Below are 19137 nucleotides of genomic sequence, written 5' to 3'. Positions count from 1 at the left end.
GAACATGAGGATTAGGGGATCTAGGAGCTTCCGCGCGAACGCCCCTGGAATTCATAACCCTCCGCGTTACTTCCCTCCTCTTACCTCCTACCTCTCAACCACGATCCGCCATCTTCTCAATTCTCCGTGGTATATTCACCCCCCGTAGAGGTTTCGAAATCCTCCCCTTGTCCCCCAATTTTGGTATATTCTCTCTTGGTACTCTCTCACATCCGTAATTCTGCCTTAGCAATAAATGCACGAGTCCACCGGGGAATCTAGTTAAAGCGAATCACGTGCCTCGGCACTCTATGCCTTGAGGTGTGGCATAGTCGAAGAGGATGCGAGATAGAGGGTGAATGGGAAAGAAGATGCCAAGAAAGGGGATTGGGCAAGTACCTAGCAGGGGCTATAAACTTGGCCGGGAGAGAAGCTACACTACTGGGGGAGGAGCTGCATCCTGATCCCAAATTTTCGAGTCACTTCCATGAAAATCGATTCCTGGTACGTGGCACGGAAGGTGAAACCAAGGACGTAGTTGAATTTTTTTCAATAACCAAGTCAACTCTATAACTCGTATTAATACAGGAAAATCATTTCAATAACTGATAGATTGTAAATACTCCCAAAAATATTTAAAATCCATTTTCTCGCGAAGGCCTATCAAAAATTGTTTTCGAATTCAAGTAGATTTCGCACACATCCCTGAGTAAATTGATTCGATCCAAGACAGTGTTCTTGTGTCAATTTTGAAAATAGTCAAGTGCCGATATTTCGATTGACTTGAGGAAATGATTGAAATCCACTGGTTGATTTCTCACGGAAATTCGTAGAGTTAGCACAAAGAAAATAGGAGTTGGTACGTATTGGTGCTGACGTTTATGCCACTTGGACAAAACACAACAGGATTATTCGATTTCGTTGGGAAAAAAAAACTCAACGTGGATACCACGTGACTTTGATCAATGCAACTGGTACATGGCAACGTCGAGATGATGCACAAGAGGAGTAGGATCGGGAGACAGAGTGCCATCACAGAGTGAAGTTGCTTTGAAAGTTTTCCTACCGCTGGTGCCACCAGCACCACTGCACACCCACTCTCTCATCTTCACGTATATGTCAAAGCTTTTTCAGGCTTTAGCACGAAAATTTTCCACTTCTATCGTGGGTGCGTCGTCGGCACGTATTTTCAGCTCTCACTGAATTCTATCCTCTGCATTTCTCCTACTCTTCAGGTAAATTTTACCAACGATAGCTACGTACGACGGGGCTATCTGTGTGAGCGATGACACGGCAGCAGCATAAAAGTCCCTCAACATGTGTACATATATTTTTAGTAGTTGAAAAAAAAAAATTGAGAGTAGATGTACCACGTACGGGCAGGAAGTGGGAGTTTTTGAAATACGGGAAATACGGGAAATACGGGAAATACGGGCTCACAGAGCGAAGAAAGTTTTTCCCTGTGAAACGGATGATATATTTACATTGTGCCACTTTCAAAGGGGTTACGAGTTCAAACTTACTTATCGGTACGATAAATAGATTTGCCCGTAACGCTTTTACGATTTTTATTGGCGGAATTCTACGGAGCATACGATCGGTGAGTTTGCTCTCAATTGGATGCGAAAACATTTGGAGAACATTCCTCTGAATGTCTGCATTGTTAAATATTCGATATTAAATTCAAATAAAAAAAAAACCACTCAACGTTATTGGACTTTGATCGTGAATATATTTGAAGCGAATATGAAAGTTTATACGACTCGGAGTTTCTCCACTCGTTTGCAAAAGAGGGAACGAGGAAAATGCCAAATTAGCGTTAAGAAATTGCACAAGTTGTTCGACAATGCATATTCGAATGATAAAAAATTGAAAGATCGATTATATTGATGTTTTTATTAATCGGTGAAAGAAGTTGTTTCCGCCTTGAGCAGAGCCGAACCCATTGTTGATTATCGCCTTCGGATTAAACATTCACAAGATCTGAAAATGTCTAGCGATAAAATAATATTTCCCTTGAAAGTCGCGCGTGACTGTCGCTTCTAATTCTCCCGTAACTAAATGTAAATCGTGCGCTAGAGGAAGGAGTAATTAAAAAAATCTGAAAGGCTTTCACGGTCATTTTATCCGTTAGCTTGGCCAATCCCGTACTGTGGGTTTTCTTCCCTTTTTGTCCGCAATTTCACGCACGCGATGAAACGTCACCTTATTCCGGGCACAACATGAAAAAGTTTCGAGGGTGAACAATCGCCGGGGACGAGTTCAATCAAGACCATGGAGACCCGATTTTCTCTGGCACGTGAATATTAAATCATTCTAAGCCCCCAATCTCAGGAGAAATCACAAGAATCAACATTTCCGTCCTTATAATAGTCATCCAAAAATTATTCCACGTGCCGAAGTAGATTGGTAATTGTGCAAAGGGTTTATTGACCAAGGAATGTATAATGAACTTTCCCCAAATTAGTAAATTCAATTGCAATGACGTTAGCCAGATTTCCCTAATGCCATTCAGTTGAATCTGAACAACGTGCCAACGTTTAGTTATCCCCGGCTGTAACAAGGTATTTTACAGCGTTAAAATGCCAGGTATATAACCCTGTGGATGGATACTGCAACCTCTCTAAACCCGGCAGGAGGGAGAGGGCTTGCTTTGCATACATTTGTTTACAGTGTCGATGCCGCTCTCTCACGTCGTAGCATCCCCCAGCACTGGGGGATTTTCGTTCACCTCCACAACAAACACTCTGGCACGCACGCCCACGCTCGACCCGAAATCGATTCGCGACCGCGGCATGCCCAGAGGAGGGGGAGTGACGATGCTCTCGGGATCGCTGGACCATCCGCTCTTGTCAGAGCGAGACAGCGAGCTGTTGAGGGAGGAGAGAGAGCACCAAAAAAGGGCAGAGTGAAAAAATCCAAAGTACCAGCGCGAAGGAAAAAAAAATGGGTACTTGAATAAACAAAGGATAATCCACTTATTCCATCTGACACCCGTCCATCTTGAATTTTGCAAATGATTTGGTACGCCTGGTGCAGAAACCATTGACTCTGAGCAGTAGCATAAAATTGGACATATGCGTGAGACGGGGGTGTATTGGCTGTATATCTTGGTGAAATGGGTAGCATCGAAAAGCCCAACCTATCGATGCCACGTCAATCTGCGTGAGACCACCACTTGAGTTTGCCAAGCTAGTTGTGTGTGTGAGTGTGTGTAAAAGCGCATGTTGCCATCATCGACACGATCGGTAACCGCAAAAGCACCGGGATTACCTGGGATCACGCATCAGCCCGGTCAAATAACGATGACAGGTGTTGTTGATGTTGCAATTGGTGAGAAGAGGCAAAAGTTTCAAGACATACGGTTGAAGTATTTCTGGGTAAGTTTCTTGCTAGGTGGGGTGGAGAAGTTTTGGGCTTTTGGGAAATGTTGATGCTCCAGTATGGCACTCGGTCACGCCAAGGGTAGAGAGAGGGATATAAGTTAATGTCTCATGGTAAATGTACCTCAGCTATTTGTGAGAATATTCAACAGAGAAATGAGGATTTGAATTAAAAGGGGTTCTTTCAAATGTCTGGTTGACATTGTCGTTTGCAAGGATAACTATCCAAAGAAATCCTATTTGACTTTCAAATTAGTCTGGCTTCACCGATAAACCTCCCATCAGCCTGATTGTTACTCGCCCACCGCTGTGGACTGGAGGACAACAGAAACACGAGAGTATCTGGACTGTTGCTTGAAACGACAACGCCTACAGAGGCATTCGTTGGAGATTGGATGGATGGAGGGGTAGTGAGACGGTTACCCCACGATCAAGAGAGCTAATTTCCAACAAGAGAGAACTGTCGAGTGCATGCGAATGGAGTAACAGGAAATTATGCGGTATCGCTTTGCTGTGGTCTAGCCCTCATTTGCCTTGTAAGTCAACCTCCACTTGAACCAGCTTCAACCAGCTTCAACCTCCCCATCTAAAGGCCAATAACGGATACCTCGTGGCATTGAGGCCACTAGTGTTCCTGCCGGTCCAATGAGTTTGGTGGAACAATTGGTACTAAAGTGCAAGCCTGTCAACTAACAGGCGCAGACCAAATAGAAATCAGGTTACCAACGCAATCAAATACATCAACATCATGACAAGGTCACTTACGCCAAGCTAACGCAAATGGAAAATATTTGAAATTCAATTATGTACTTACGCGGCACAAACGAAGGGCGAGCGATGTGTGGCAGGTAAAAGGGCAACAGTAGCTGCAAATAGTGCGAAGCTCCACGAGGCTGCGTGACACCTCATCCTGTCCTCACCTCTGCACCACCACATGAGAAGAACGCTGTTAACAATCCCCAATCAAGTGATCTATACGGGTAAAAAAAAAATAACTTCAATGATGAATCCTCTGGAACGATCTCCTTCCTCTCGTACCACTAAAACACTTGCAGCTCCAGATCTTCCTCAACCCTTCCTCGTTATCTCTATCTCCACTCAAATATTTTCGTCTCGTCCTTATCACTGAGTCCCAACAATCAGCCACTTCCCAACCAGGGGAAGTTGGCAAATTACTGACTATTGCCAGATCTACTGGTGATATCTTCAGCTTTATCAAGTTGACAAACCTTCATATTTCCTTCAAATGCTCACCGAGTTATCACCAAAACACTTTGAACAAAACTTATCGAGTCACTGCTTATCAACTCAACAGTCACACTGATGAATCCCCCGATTTTCTTCGTTCAAATGAATAAATTCGTCTGCGGCTGATTGTTGCAATTGCCGCTTCACGAATAACGTGACACTCGTGGAGGGGTAATGATGTGGTAATGCTGCCTCTTTAAAGTTTTACAGGGAAAATTGAGGGGAAAATAGTGAAGGGGATTGAGGAGCGGATGGGGAAAACTTGTTGATGAATTATTTTAAGGACCCACTCTCAGCAGGGCCTCGTTAGGGTCCACTCCTATGAAGCGGAAGCCTGCTTGGCGCCGCCAGTCTGCCGGTCGCTCCTCTTCACTTTGATCCTTCCACTGGACATCTCTCGGACGGTCGCACCCGCGCTACGCCGCGCTCGGGAGTGGCGTCCCTCACGGCTGTCCCGGACGGCGCACGGCGCAGTCGCACTTATCGCCGTTATTACTAAATTCATCCCCTTCCTACCCCTCTTAACCATCTACCACTCGTCCATTTCTCTCACACAAACAGCCCTCTTTCATCCGACAGACCCCTCCGTCGTCGTTCTGCCTCTCCACTCGCGCTTCTTCATCCCTCTGCCAGTTGCGTCGGCGCTTCCAACCTCCACACACATACCCATGTATGCACACACTGGAACACACATGGACACACGTACAGCCAAAAGTTGCCTACTTATTCTCTGGTGTATATTCTCCGCGGAGGCTGCGGAAAAAGGGAGATTCCCCTTCTCAACTTTCTTCTTCTCTCCCTTCGTCGCTGCGTTGGGCTTTCCACACTGCTCGCTATTCTCATGGCACGCGCTTGCACGCACGTACAGGCAAGTACTCCCTTTTTTTTTCACCAGGAAAAAGATGGGAAGACATATCAGCCCGAATGCTGCTAAGGCTCGGTATATCTCCGGAACTATGGGTATGTTTTTATTCAGGCAGTTTTCTACCTCCTTTCATCTTTTTCCCAAGGAGATTTTCAATAAATGACATTCCCGAGTTACTCCTCGGGAAATCGCTGTTGTACATCTCGCGAATAGCATTTTAGATTCTCATATCTTTGTTCGGGAAAAGGGTAAATGTTGCAACTTTCTGCATGCCGATTTTTTTTATGATTCTGAATAGTGTATTGCGTTGTGAAACGGCACGTTTATTGTATTTTCGAGGATCAATCGTGTCTGATCTGTCATACGCTTCTCTACTTTCAAATCCATCGCAACGTAAACACGAGAAAAGCGAGTAGTACCGGAGATACGGATTCGCTGGTTGATTTATTTGGACGAGGAAGCTGCATTTTTATGAAATTTCACTGCATTGGAATATTTTTTCTCAAGATGTTTGATATGGGGGTAAAGGGAGCGCATTCATTGTGCTCCGTGTGAGTGAAGAAAGGTGAAGTGAAGAGTGAAGGTTTCATTTCGATTGGAATAAATTCGATTCCTACCAGTTGACGTGAGTAAACATGATACCAACCGAATGGAAAATTGTCATTTTTTTTTCTCGGAGAAGAAAAAGTATTGAGAAATTGTTGGGAAAATTTGGATATGCCTATGAGTACACGACATTTGCTGGGGCGAGAACAATGTTCTTTATATGACCTCTCTGTATTCCTCCTCATCTCATATACATGTCTTCACTATGTACATGAGGCACAGGGAGGTCTTCAGGGAATTGCTACAACGATCCCAAGCTCTTACACCATACTCAATAACGAGAGAAGTTTTCCTCGGTTTGTACATTCATTGTTATTTCATTTTTTTCTAACTTGTCGGGACAGAGTTGATGGAATTTTGTCATTGGCAAATTAAAAAATTCCTTCAAAACAATATGGCTGTCCCCACTCCGAAGTGACAGAAAAAGAGAGACACAAAAGTGATGTGAAATAAATTAGTAATTAAAATCATCCAATAAATCCATAAAAATTCGCAATACCCAATGACGCGGAAATCAAATAGACGAAATCCCAGAAGAATATCTTACTATTTCATCGGGTCGGGAATCGAAAAACCAGAGTACTATCGAGACAATGTTGTCCACATGAGCTCTCTGTATTCCACCCCATCTCGTATAGATGTCTTCACTAGCACACGAGGTCCGGAAAAGTCTTGAGGGAGTTACCGGGAGTATCCGATGCCCTTTAACCTCACTCTACCACGAATAGCACGCAAACACAGTGGATTCACGCCTCCACCCCGAATGTCTATAACCTAGTACGATGCAAGCACTGAAATAACCCCCGGATAGATAGACACAAGTCTCTAGAGAGCACCTCGAAAGTGTTTCTCTCTGCCTTTTCCTCCCGGCTGTTCCCATTCGCTATTTTGTTGCAAGTTGATCGATAGAGTAAAACTCAAAGTAGCAGTCGAATCAAGTATTGGTGATTGATCAACCGAGAGATGAAGATTAATACATGTTTCCTTGTTAAACCAACATATGCTCCATCGGAATTGGCTATCATTATGATCATGGCATCGATCAGATTCCTCGAGTATCAAATTGGAGACCAGATGCTCCACACACGAACCATTCGCGTAAATTTCACGATTCTGAGGGTACGAGAATCCTCAGAGTATTCCCCCAGATCTGGCCAGTGCCCAGCATAATCGTCTATCACCAGATACAGGTGGCCCAATGGCTTATAAAATTACCCCTATCCCAGGAAAAAACTACTTCAAGTGTTCATGGGATTCACCAAATCCATCGGAATTCCACAGTGCTTAATTCAACTCAACTTCTTTGTCTTTTCAAGTCTTTCCAAAGTTGCAAATACACTCCAAGTCTCGTCGCGTAGCGAAATTGGCTGGGTGAAACTTTGGGTAGAAGTTTCTCTGGATTAATTCGTGAGGAACTTATGGGGTTGAAGGTAGGACGTTTCATGTTTGCCTAATCCAGCGATTACATTTTCAAATCTATTAGCCACGGGATGAAATTGAAGTTTTCAACGTTGGAATGGGGCTGTTTAATATCCTATTGCATGGTGGCTGGTGTACTAATAAAAAATATGGTGATATTACCTGCCCCAAAGGATCGGTATTTGTAGAGTTAATCTCGTGTGAGAGCTCAAAACTATTCTCAGTTGATTAAAGAAGTTATTCATTTAATATCACGAGTTAGCACGTCCATTTACCTTGTTTCATCGGTAGTTCATGAAGACAATATCTTTCGTTATCATATTTTGAGATTATGGGGTTAACTGCGAGCGAGCGAGGCCGTCGTTAAAAAAGCTGGCAAGCTTATCGAAAATTCAGAATGACCCAATAATGGAGCATTGGCCATTCAAATGAATGAAGTCACAACCCAACTCCTCATGATAGACAGACAAGAGAGGAACCCGTCAAATGCATAGATCATCTCACTGCTGTTTGTATGCGCACGAACGGGCATTAATCGTCATATATATTCCCTCTTTTTTTTTCTACATTTCTATCCTGTCGCGTTGTCTCATTCAGTCATTACCTTCATTCCTCGAAAAGTGAACTCTTTTACCCGTACAGTTGATGCTTGCGTGACACTCGGTAGTTCATTTCAGTTCATCCGTCGAGTGTGTATATTACGTTTTTGCGGTAAATACGAGTAACAGCGGTCCTCCAAGTCAACCCTTATTTATTATCACATTTTTCTCCATTCTCAGCACACCACGCCGTCATCCTCTCGTGAGCCAATCGTTACGGATATAAAGCATCGATTTTGCACCACTCTCCATCAATTCGATTGGACGCGATATTTGTTAAGAGCGCACGGTACCGCAGAAGTTGCTAACAAAAGGAAGAGCGCTGAGTGCATCTACCATCCCACACATACATATAGTTTCGACCTCAAAGTTAAATTGACCGGTAGCACTTGGCCAGAAAAGGGTGGTATGAGTCTCCCATAATTGCTTTCCGGTTTAGCCACCATCTTTTCTCCTCATCCTCCAAAAACACCGGGGCACTCCTTGATTACCTGCACTCGCACCTATTCGACTGGTGTGGGATAGAATTTCGTGGAGTTGTATTGCGTCTTTCCGGGGCAGCACGAACTCTCGAGAATCGATCGACCGTTGAAAATCGTATGGGCCAGAGAGGATGTAGAGATCCCTGCGGCTATGCCAACTTGTACATTGTGGATTACCTATAACTATAGACTTACGGGTCATACAGGGAAAAGCAGTCTGTAGATACGGATGAAGAGGTGGGAGTGTTCAAGTTCGTTCGCGCTCTAGTGAGTCCAAGAGCCAAAGACCAAAGGAGCGAACTGTTAAAGCTCGATCCAGGTTCGGTATAGTATGGGAGAGAGTGAGAGGGGGATATGCCGCCAGCCAACTGATAGTCGAGAAAGACAATGACAGAAATCAAGGTAATCGTCTTTCCTTGGCACTACCCTACTCTAGTCTTCTTCCCTTCTTACCTACTCGGTTTCTAACCGACCTCCTGGTGCTTCCACTGTCGATGAACGGATAAGCGCAAACGAACAAGGCGCCCTCGTTAAAACGATATCCACCTGGCCGAGGGAATGCAAGTGTCGACGCTGATTAGAGTGAAACAAGTACTCGGATTGTTGTTGTAAGGCATTTCCTGATGAGTTTAGTCTACACTATTCTCATTTCTCATGATTAACTCGTTGATAGGGCAGAATAAGAGAATACTCTTTAACCCAATTTACATTTTCCACTGGCGTCAACAGTGACAATACCTTCATTAGCATCGTCACGGTGAAGGGAGAGCCGGGTAGATAGGCAAAGACTGAGACTTTATTAAATCTGTTGGGTCTGGAAATTTGTAGGATACGATAATCATCGACGTCTTGGCATCTAGATAGCCTTTGTTGAGTGGGGGATGCTGTTATCAATCTCCCCGGGAAATGAGTACATACTGTGATAACAGAAACAACTACTCACCCCAATTTGATGTTGCTACGATGATGGGTTCATTAGTGTTGAAATGGAAAGAACCATCTTCATCAGTTCCAACGCGGGCTTTGCCGTTTCAGTTCAATGAATTGCTCCATCATTCCAATATTTCCATTCAATCCTTGACACGTCTACATACTCAAATTTCGGATAAATTCACTCTTGCGTTATAGCTGGCAACAATGTAGTACTTCAGAAGGAATTATGGTTTCAGTATTTCCTCGAGTCAAATAATGGAACAACAATTTTTCTCTTGAACAATGGAAAATTGTCTTCAATTGTTCGATCCTACCAAGAGCCATCAATGTTTATCCTCATCGTTATCCAAACCGAACCAGAAATAATGAAGACTGACAAGAGATCGACAAGGCCAGCACTTTTTCCCCGTCGGGTATATTCTCATGAATCTTCAGTCGAAATACGTAAATATTGTTGTCCCTCTTCTGACGTTAGAACTGTATACATACGATCGACCGATTTGGCACGGGTATTTGAGCTGGATAATCCGCAACATCCAACGGCAGGCACGATGTCACAAGAGTTGTGAGGGGTCCGGAGAGGTGGATGGATGAGGAGTGAGGTTCAGGAGTATTATCATCGGTACAGAAATACGCGGGTCCAATGCGGCCCGACGGCTGATACCATGTACATCAACAGTACCCGACGCTATATACCCTGGACACAAATTAATCCTCCGCCATTAACTGCTCCACTCCCTTTACCACCAGGCCCACACCGCTACTCATCCATCCACACACTATCAACGTCTATGAACATAACTCCCTGCAACTTCATAAACCAACGTCAACTTTCACATTCAGTCATATTGTATAACCCATAACCCTTCAAGTTGTACATAACAGTTTGACATTTTTATCTATTTTTTCACCCCCCATCTCGAACCCATCCACAAATATTCCCAGACAGGTTTACGTCCACCAGGAGTCCAGAGGCGATAGGTGGACTACTGATGGATAATACTAGGAGCTTATTTTCCTGGATAACTCCAGAATGGACATTTTTATGTTCAATTACTTATCCCATCGGACCAGAGCACACATTCAACATACGCCATTTCATTCGGTTGGTGCATCGGCAGCTGTGACCGATGGAAACAGCGTTTAAACTAGTGGAGACCGGCAAAAAAGAAGACTGAGGGGGAAAAAAACGGGGGAATTCACTTTGACCACGAGGAAAAAAATACAGTGAGAACCATTGGGCACTCAAACCAATTTGCCTCCATCCGAGGGAAATGCCACGTATTAGGCGATTTCTCGATTTTCGCTATGTTTCTACGCGGGTATTTGCGCAGTGCAAGTTGACAAAAAGGGTCAAGCATCCATTCCTCACAATTGCCCCGGCGAAGTAGCAGGATACACCCTGGAGTATCTCCATTCACAGAGTTAACAATCCAATGGCATTTCATATCTTGCATTGTTCTGAAATTGTATAGGATGATGTGCAGTACAAAGGAGCAAGGTGTTGGAAGGGTAACGTGTAATTTTAGTCAGTGTAATAACCCCTCGGAGTATGGTTTTAGCTGAGGATGGAGTAACCATAGACGTGCACGTTGTGACAGGAGATGCGCCATCTGATAGGGCCTGTAACTTCAAACACAGGAAGGGTAGTAGAGGTTGATGCAGGAGAAACACATATAGCTATGCAGATGAATCGACGAAAACCTCTTGTTTACTAACACCCTCAGAATACTCTGCGTGCAAAGCAAGGTGGAGTCTCTGCTGGAGTATGAGTGAGTGAGATTGGTGTAGCATTATCTGGACGTAGGGAGAACCCGCGTAGATTGGCCAATCCCAAAGGGTAACCCCCAGTGCCAGTTGTCAACGTGTCACACCGACTAGCAAGCACTTTGGCCTACATCATCATTTGTATATAATATCTCTCAGTGATATCGGAATCCATTTGTCTAATACAGCATTATAGCGCTCAACGATGGGTTACCGTGATAATGTTGATACTCGAGTTTGTTAATTGGTGTTAATTACTGGCGAATTGTTCACGGTAAATTAGAATATTATTACGGATTTATGAAATTCAGCGTCATTAGAGGGACAGTAAGACTGGTGAATAACTTAATGAAAGAATAGTCAACGAGGATGGAGAGGCGAAGGAGATATTGGACGGTATTTGAAATGCATCAGCAGTATGTTTTAGGACGAAAATGCTGAACCCATGGGACCGCATGGAGGAAGCAGGTGGAACAAGGTACCAGCAAATACAGTGGGAGCATCCGCCAACCGGCTTGTTCAGTTGGCTATCGCTTACAAGCTCGTGAGAGAGAGAGAGCAGAAACCCAACGACATTTGCACCGATGCCGATGGAGCTTTTGCTTCACACATACACATTCCATCGTATATGATGTTACGAGTGAATACCGTTGGAAAGTTTGACGCTTGCGCCAGAGATCACCGAGGAGGTATACTAAACATTTTCGAGGGTAGCAGAGTGAGACAACGAGTCTAGGGTACTGGCTGTGTCGTCTGGGATGGCCCACCTATTGATCTTGGTCAACGTTGCGCGTCGGAACGTGCTAGTAACAGGGTACAAAAGAGCCAAAGGTATCTCACTCTACCGGTTCAAGTCTGTCTCCCACAGCATCAATTTCTCTTTCCCTTTTGATGATGCATCAATGAATAGTACACGGAAAACAAACAACATCGAGTTTCGTGGTAGTCGGTAAATTTTCTGTCATCCAAACCAGAGGAGATTCGAAGCACGCAGTGTACCATTGATCACTTTGATCTATCATCGGTCGATCTGACTATTCAAGCTTGATATCTCCAATTCCCACCCCCCAAAATTACAGGTCTGTTGGTATCCAGCATATAATCATCTATAATCAAACAAGACAACGTAACAGATCAGAGATACGGCAATATGACAGGGATAATATTGAGTTAACCTAAGCGATTAATGTACGTACCTTTGCTCTTGGTTCTGTGCCCTCAGTATTGATACTGATGTGCGATTGAATGCCCAAATGGAAATTGATTTTGCTGTGAATTGCGCTCTATCCACAATTAGCTGATCAGTTGAAGATTATAACCGTGAATGTTGAAGATTGAAGATGATCAATCAAACGGAGCGCTGACCGATATATATCTCTCATCTCACTTCCTCCCCGATGTACGCGCAAAATGATAGCGTATTGTGAGGGATCTGGTGCACCTTCACCTATATTCTATATACACTGATATTTCACATGCTCACACCCTCGTGGGAGTCCCTCACACTTCTCGACTTGAATGGTGAACATTCCACGTTGATCACATTTCGCTCTGAGAGTACCCTCTTCAACTCCTATCCTACCCAGCAAACGATATATACTGCCTTCATACCTTCCACCAAGTTTGCATCGCCCATACCCCATCTACTTCCACTATTCTACACTCGTGTTCTACCTCATCTCCACACAGTATGTGCATCCACTTGTCGACATCGATGGGGTGAAACTCCACTGACTGGCTGGTTTGGCATGAACCAGCAAGAGGAGAGGATTGTTTCATGACTTTGGTTTACCTCCGTCGCATGCACTCACGTGTCTCTGGATTCTCCATATAATCAGCACCCAGTGAATTTTGCGGATGATTGGCGGTGTCAGCCGTTCTCCTTCTGCTAAAAATTCCAATTCCAAATTTATAGAAATTTCAATCATCTCTTATTCTCTGACTTCAATTCTGTGGATTGAGGACGATGAAAACGTTGAAAACTATGTAGAAGAAATATTGTTGGTATAGTTATAAAGAAATATTGATAATCAGCACTTATAACTCCTCAAAGAAAAATTCTGACGACGTGTATATATCGAAGAATTTCTTTCCTGTGAAATAATGGAAAAATAAAGGATAAGAGGAAAAATTTTTGTGCCAAGTTTTGGGTGTAAAAAGTACAAGAATGGATCTCCCCAAAAAATTGACACTGGTTGGTTATGAAGGGATAAAAGATTCCATCTCGTAAAGTGGATGGTGTCTCTGAAGAATAGTGAAACAATGGTAATACAGTTGGGAGAAAAAAATTGCTGTTGTTTGATCGACGTAACCTCGGGGTTTTCACAGCTCGTAAAAATCTCTCCTCTGCGAGAATTGACAGAACTCACGGGTACAAGCACGAAGATTGGCAGCTGAAGGGGGTTGAGGGTGAAGTGGAAGAATAAGGGCAATTCACACTCTCCGGAATGACTTCCAACCTATCTCATATATTTTATTGCCTCAACAGTTTCACAAGATCGAGAATAAAAATAGGACAAATGGGGGCATGGAGATGGTATAAATACATTACTCCATTCACCCCATCTCTTTTGCTCTTCACGTTTCGTTTACCATCAAAGACACTTCAGTACATTTGTAGGATGGGGTGAGGGTCTCTGGAAAGTGCATGAAATTTTCCGATGAAGTACCGGTACTTTACCCACCAACAGTTCTCGTAATCGCTGAAGGAAATACATATGAATTCACTTCTTCTGCATAGACCAGAGAATAGAGAATAAATGGAAGAAGGAGCGCCAGAAAAAGATTGCGTGTACTGTGCATGCTGTGCAATTCAACGTTCACTATGAGCACAATGGAAGAAGAACGGAGAAAATACCGATTGAACGAATTGCCGGAAATGACGATGCACACGCGTCGAAAGAAAAACACCTGGTACTCTTCCCTCTTCCTCTTTCTTGAGAAACTACATCCTCTGAATGGCTTTCATGAGCATTCAGTGGATGTCGATAGAAGGGACACAGTGTGCCGCCCATTTTTCTCCATCAAACAACCAAGTTCGGATGAAAAAGCGCGAACATTAGGCGGGAGACGCCAAAAACCGTCAAAGATGTTGACAAATCATTGAGCATCGGAGTTGAATAATTGTCACAGACACGAGGCATTTTTATTCGTCAGTTAAGACGTTAAATAATTATAATCCGCATGCTCACTCATACATTTAAAGTCCCGTCGATTTTATTTCTACTTGTTTTTAAATCCTTCCTCTTCCCCCTTGATTCTCCATCGAACTTACTCCTATAATTCCTCATGACTGATGACGTCACATTTTGGGATGGTGGTGAAGGGGGTAGAGGGGGAGGAGGAGGAGGGGGAGGATGGGGAGAAGGAGGAGAAGGTTATAGAAGTTAACGAAATTTCGGGTGAGGCCGTAGATCGGCGCATGCGAAATTGGAGTAGTGCAAACGCCTATAGTTGCGTATGTGTAAGGTCTGTCGTATCTCTTCTCCGTTGGTGGTACCCGGTATGTATGGATTGTGTGCAGCAGCTGGACCCACCACGAGAGAAACTTTAAATCCAGCGAACCCACCACGCTGGAGGTGCTGCTCGAGATCTCTAACCCTCTATTCTGTCACTCACCTATTCCCTTCACCCCTTTTTGGGGGTGTCGTCGTCATGACGCGCGCGGCGAACCGCATGCAATCGTCCGTCGTCACCCAGCACCAATTGCAACCAGTTGGGACTTCAATCATTTCCAACCTGTAGCTCCTTTCAACTCTGCATGAGGGAAAAATTTCTCAGAATAGACAACGCAATGACACACGGTAGATTATTGAAATGAAGATTTATAAATACAGGGTATTTTTATTTTTACGCAAACTATACACTGTGGGAGAATTAAACATTAAATTTTTAACAATGATAAAGGGTCGTGAAATTTGCAGACGTTGAGAATTCAAGCAACAATTTCTCTGAATTTTTAATCCACTGAAAATTTAATTGTATTTGTTAGTTGTTGAATTTTTACAATTAAAACTGTAAAATAGGAAAATTGAACGATTACGTTTCTTTCACTGGAAAGTAATAATGAAGATGAATGAATTATTAATTGCGACATTACAATCATCAGTCTATTTTTTTCTCATTATAGAATGAGTTCAGCATCATTTTCCGTTGTGAATCTCCGCGAGATGGATGATATATACTTTTGATTATTTTCGCTGAAACAATGTCGCTCGTCTGACCTGAAAATAGTTATCCGGAGAACAGAGAGAATTTTCGGGGGAGGCACACACGCAGCCTCAGTGAAGATAAATCAACGTTTTCCGGAAAAGGGGATGATTTGGCTCGCTTTCAAATCAGTTCCAGGTCGCGAGAATATGATATAATCCTCTCTCTTGTTCATAGTGCATTGCACGACAGTTTCATAACGCAAACAAATCGTCTGAACCCCCTCCCGAGTTGGTGCCGCCCCCCGCTGACATTGACCAGAAAATATTATTTGATTTAACGAGATAATCCTGGAATTCATATTTTTGGAAATTAAAACCTGTCATCGCGCCCCAGGATATTATTACCCGGTGGTGAGTGGTTTTCGTGGGGAGTTACAGTTGGAAATTGTTGTTCGGGGGTTTAGGGAATGGTATCAGTGAGCCGGATGACTAAACCAACAATAAATACGATGGGTTAAAGGGCACGATTCTACCCTGATCACCTAGAAATCCTGGGAGCAGAAGACCAGGACGATTTTCCATCTTTTTCATTCGCGTTTATTCGTCCGCGAACTATTCCTCACTTTCCGCCGAGGGCGTGGCGTTCAACAGGCCTGGCAATCCGCCAAATCTTCTTCGCCAAGTTCTCTCATTCTTTCGCACAAATGAGAGGACCCCCTCTTAGTGATATTCCCCTTTCGAGGAATCCCGGACTCTTTTCTATCTGTTATCTACTTCACCGATATTATTTGACTCGGTATATAGGTCGAATTGTCAATATTTACCCATCAGATGAAACTTACTTCGAGGAGCCAAGCATCGGGCGTTTGGTTTTGTTCAGTCATTTCGCTATTTTTTTAGTAACTTGTTTTACCAATTTTTCGTTGGACAGAGAAATTTTTGTTTTTGTCATTCATGCCCGTTAAGTGGCGTTTTCGGACAGTTCTCGCTGATCGATAGATGGGCCATGGCCTCAAAGTGACACACTGATTACCTGATAATTTTGTCAGGCTAATTAGTTACAACATTAACTAATTTAAAACTCAGCAGAGAAAAAAAAATGCAGTGTAAGAAGAGAGGAATTGACATCAGGTTCTTTATGTTCTCTGTTCATTAATGAAAGTTGTTTATTTATAATTAAATCTTAAATATTTGACAAATTTTATTAAATCCATTTAAAATACAATTTCTTAAACGTAATTTTAGTGCTGATATTTCTATGTGCAGAGTCTCCGATCGTGTTGTTTATTTCTCACTCGATAATCTTTTTACTGTGTCTCATTTTACGAGGGAAAACTCAGAAAGAGAGGAGTGAAGAAGTCAAACGTTCAGCAAACTTTGTCGATTGTTACAAGTATCTCAGTGATTGCGGAGACATTCCTCTATACACACAATAACGCTGACCCCTTCTGGAAAAGAATCGCAACAATTTTTTCCTCTGCGGTCCAAGTTTGACTGGTTTCAACAAACAATTGTAAAAAGTCAGGATCTATCCATTTTCAGTTGAAGCCCTTTGGCTCCTAATTGAGGGTTTAATAAATGACTTCTCTTACGATTTGTCGGCTAATTATCGAGCGGCTTTCCGGTGCTAGCGCTCGAGGGTGGTTTCAATGTGACAAGCGGTGGACGGGGAAAATTGAAAGTTAGAAGGAAAAAAGACTGCTATAGGAAGAACACAAGAAGAAGAAACAAAGGCTCAAACCGGAAGAAAATAATTACAGCGTTCGTCGTACTCTATCGGTGTTTATCGCGATCGATAAATAACCATGAATGCCCCTGGCGTGCTCCGACGCCTTAGAACCTGGTGGACAGAGGAACCATTGATAAAGCTCGTTGATTGCGGCATTCAAGTGGTGTCCGAGAGTGCCGAGGCCAGTGGATAAAATAAAAGGATGGAGTAGGCCGCTGAGAACACGTGCACTCGCTAATCCTGAATTACTCCCACCGCGATTAATTTGCATACAAGCAATCTGGTTTGGTCCACAGGGGGTCTCAATCTCTCATCACTCCGCAAAAGGTCACACTGAAATCATTGTCTTTCTCTCTGATAAACTCCACTGAAAATTCACAAGAGATTCATTTAAAAAAATTAAACAACGCTCGATGAATATTCATAAGCCCGTAATTAGCTGCGCAATTTGATTAAAATATCGTTCCAACTTTCACCACACAATTTGCAATATGACAGGCGTAATGAACATTTATGAGGAGAAAAAAAAAAAGCATTCCGGATGACTTCATTTTTCAACCTCCCTTCATTCCCCACCTGGCATTTTTTTGTTTTTCTGTTTGAAAAGACTACGTGTTTCGTATTCAGTGCATATTTTGTTCGCGTCATGATGTACCCATGTTGAAATCCAAATATGGATTCATGTGCGGGTGGTAGTGGTGAGGCTGGAAAATATGAAAGAGTAAAAAATATCCCAGAGGTGTTGTTGAATAACGCGTGTACATGAGTGCACACAATGCGTGCAAGCTCTGTAAAGTAAAATAGATGGGGGGGCGGAGGGGGACTCGCGTGACTCTGATTTTTCCATTCGACTTTCACGCACACTTATACAACCCTTCTCTTTTTTAACTCACAGTGCCTTTGTCCCGTCTCTTACCTCGACTACAGCTTTCTTCTTCCTTTCATTTTTACCCCCTTTTTCCACCCCGTATTTTTCTACTCCCCATACGTACTCATTCCCCTTTTATTTATTTTCCCTTCAGGTTTTCGTTTTTTCTTCCCATTCTAAATGTGTATCGGTATCTCGGGAGTGTACGCCTCGAGTTATCCCGGGCGACTCTTGTCGGTTTTTGCCTTCTCTCCCGATAAAAGTCGCGTGCGAGGGAAAAACTCTCATTTTATCTCATCTCGCTTATTCCGGCATTTTATCGATATCCCGGTGATTTTTTTTCTTCTACACCGGGGCAAAGGTCTCACGAATGTTAATTCTTATCCTTCTCCACTTATTTTTTCCACCTGTTAAATTAGTCTGGTGCATTTCAGATGACACAAGGTTTTATTCTGAATTCATACATGCGAAAGTGGCTCTTTTCAATCGGATAAATTCATCATCTCGAGTTCATTTCTATCTACGGGATGAATAAATATTTATCCGAGGTGAATGCGGAGTTGAAATTATTCATAGTACAGAAGTAGAACGAATATATTCCTTTATACATAAATTCTATTATGAAATGAGGAGTAATTTTATCTCTGGGATTTTCAGTATTCATAAAAAAAAATGCTTTTTTCGTTATTCCGGCTTTCCGCGGATAAAAGTGAATTATCGGTGTAATTGGCTACGTGCATCCGATGTACCGCGTGGTGGCATCCGTTGCGTGATTTATAGTTGCAAGTATGTGACGAGTATTACATTATAATGAGCCAAATTAACCATGTCGACGCGTCTTTGGCTAATAACCAGTGCACAAGCGTGTTGCACGTTCAAGTCCCCCTCAGCATTTACCTCGTCTCATTTATCCTCCAACATTGTTCAAGCCCTTAAACCACTCTACCCTACTTCCTCGTGTACCGGTACCGGTTAGGCTAATATTTTGACAATGACCGGGCGGATGAGCCATACATCCGTCAGGGCCGACATTGTACCAATATTGAGGGCTCGATATGTTGGCAGCTTTTGTTCAAAGACCAGCGGAGCTAGCCAAATTTGAGGTTCA

General features: G+C 43.1%; 1 protein-coding gene across 3 annotated transcripts in view; it reads right to left on the bottom strand.

The window, feature by feature from the left end:
• Positions 1-4985, bottom strand: part of Rdl (Resistant to dieldrin) — a 96515-nt gene extending 91530 nt beyond the window's left edge. For all 3 annotated transcript variants that reach the window (XM_011301113.1, XM_011301114.1, XM_011301115.1), the window contains exons 1-2: positions 4401-4985; positions 4177-4334 (exon numbers count right to left, since the gene is read on the bottom strand). In XM_011301113.1, the coding sequence (XP_011299415.1) occupies positions 4177-4298 (122 nt within the window). In that variant the 5' untranslated portion in view covers positions 4299-4334; positions 4401-4985. The remainder of the gene's footprint in view (positions 1-4176; positions 4335-4400) is intronic.
• Positions 4986-19137: the final 14152 nt, after the last annotated feature.

This window comes from Fopius arisanus, unplaced genomic scaffold (assembly GCF_000806365.1).
Source record: "Fopius arisanus strain USDA-PBARC FA_bdor unplaced genomic scaffold, ASM80636v1 scaffold00020, whole genome shotgun sequence".
In the NCBI taxonomy this organism is placed as follows: Eukaryota; Metazoa; Arthropoda; class Insecta; order Hymenoptera; family Braconidae; genus Fopius; species Fopius arisanus.
Note: the sequence above shows the minus strand (reverse complement) of the source record. Positions and strands in the feature narration are given on the sequence as shown.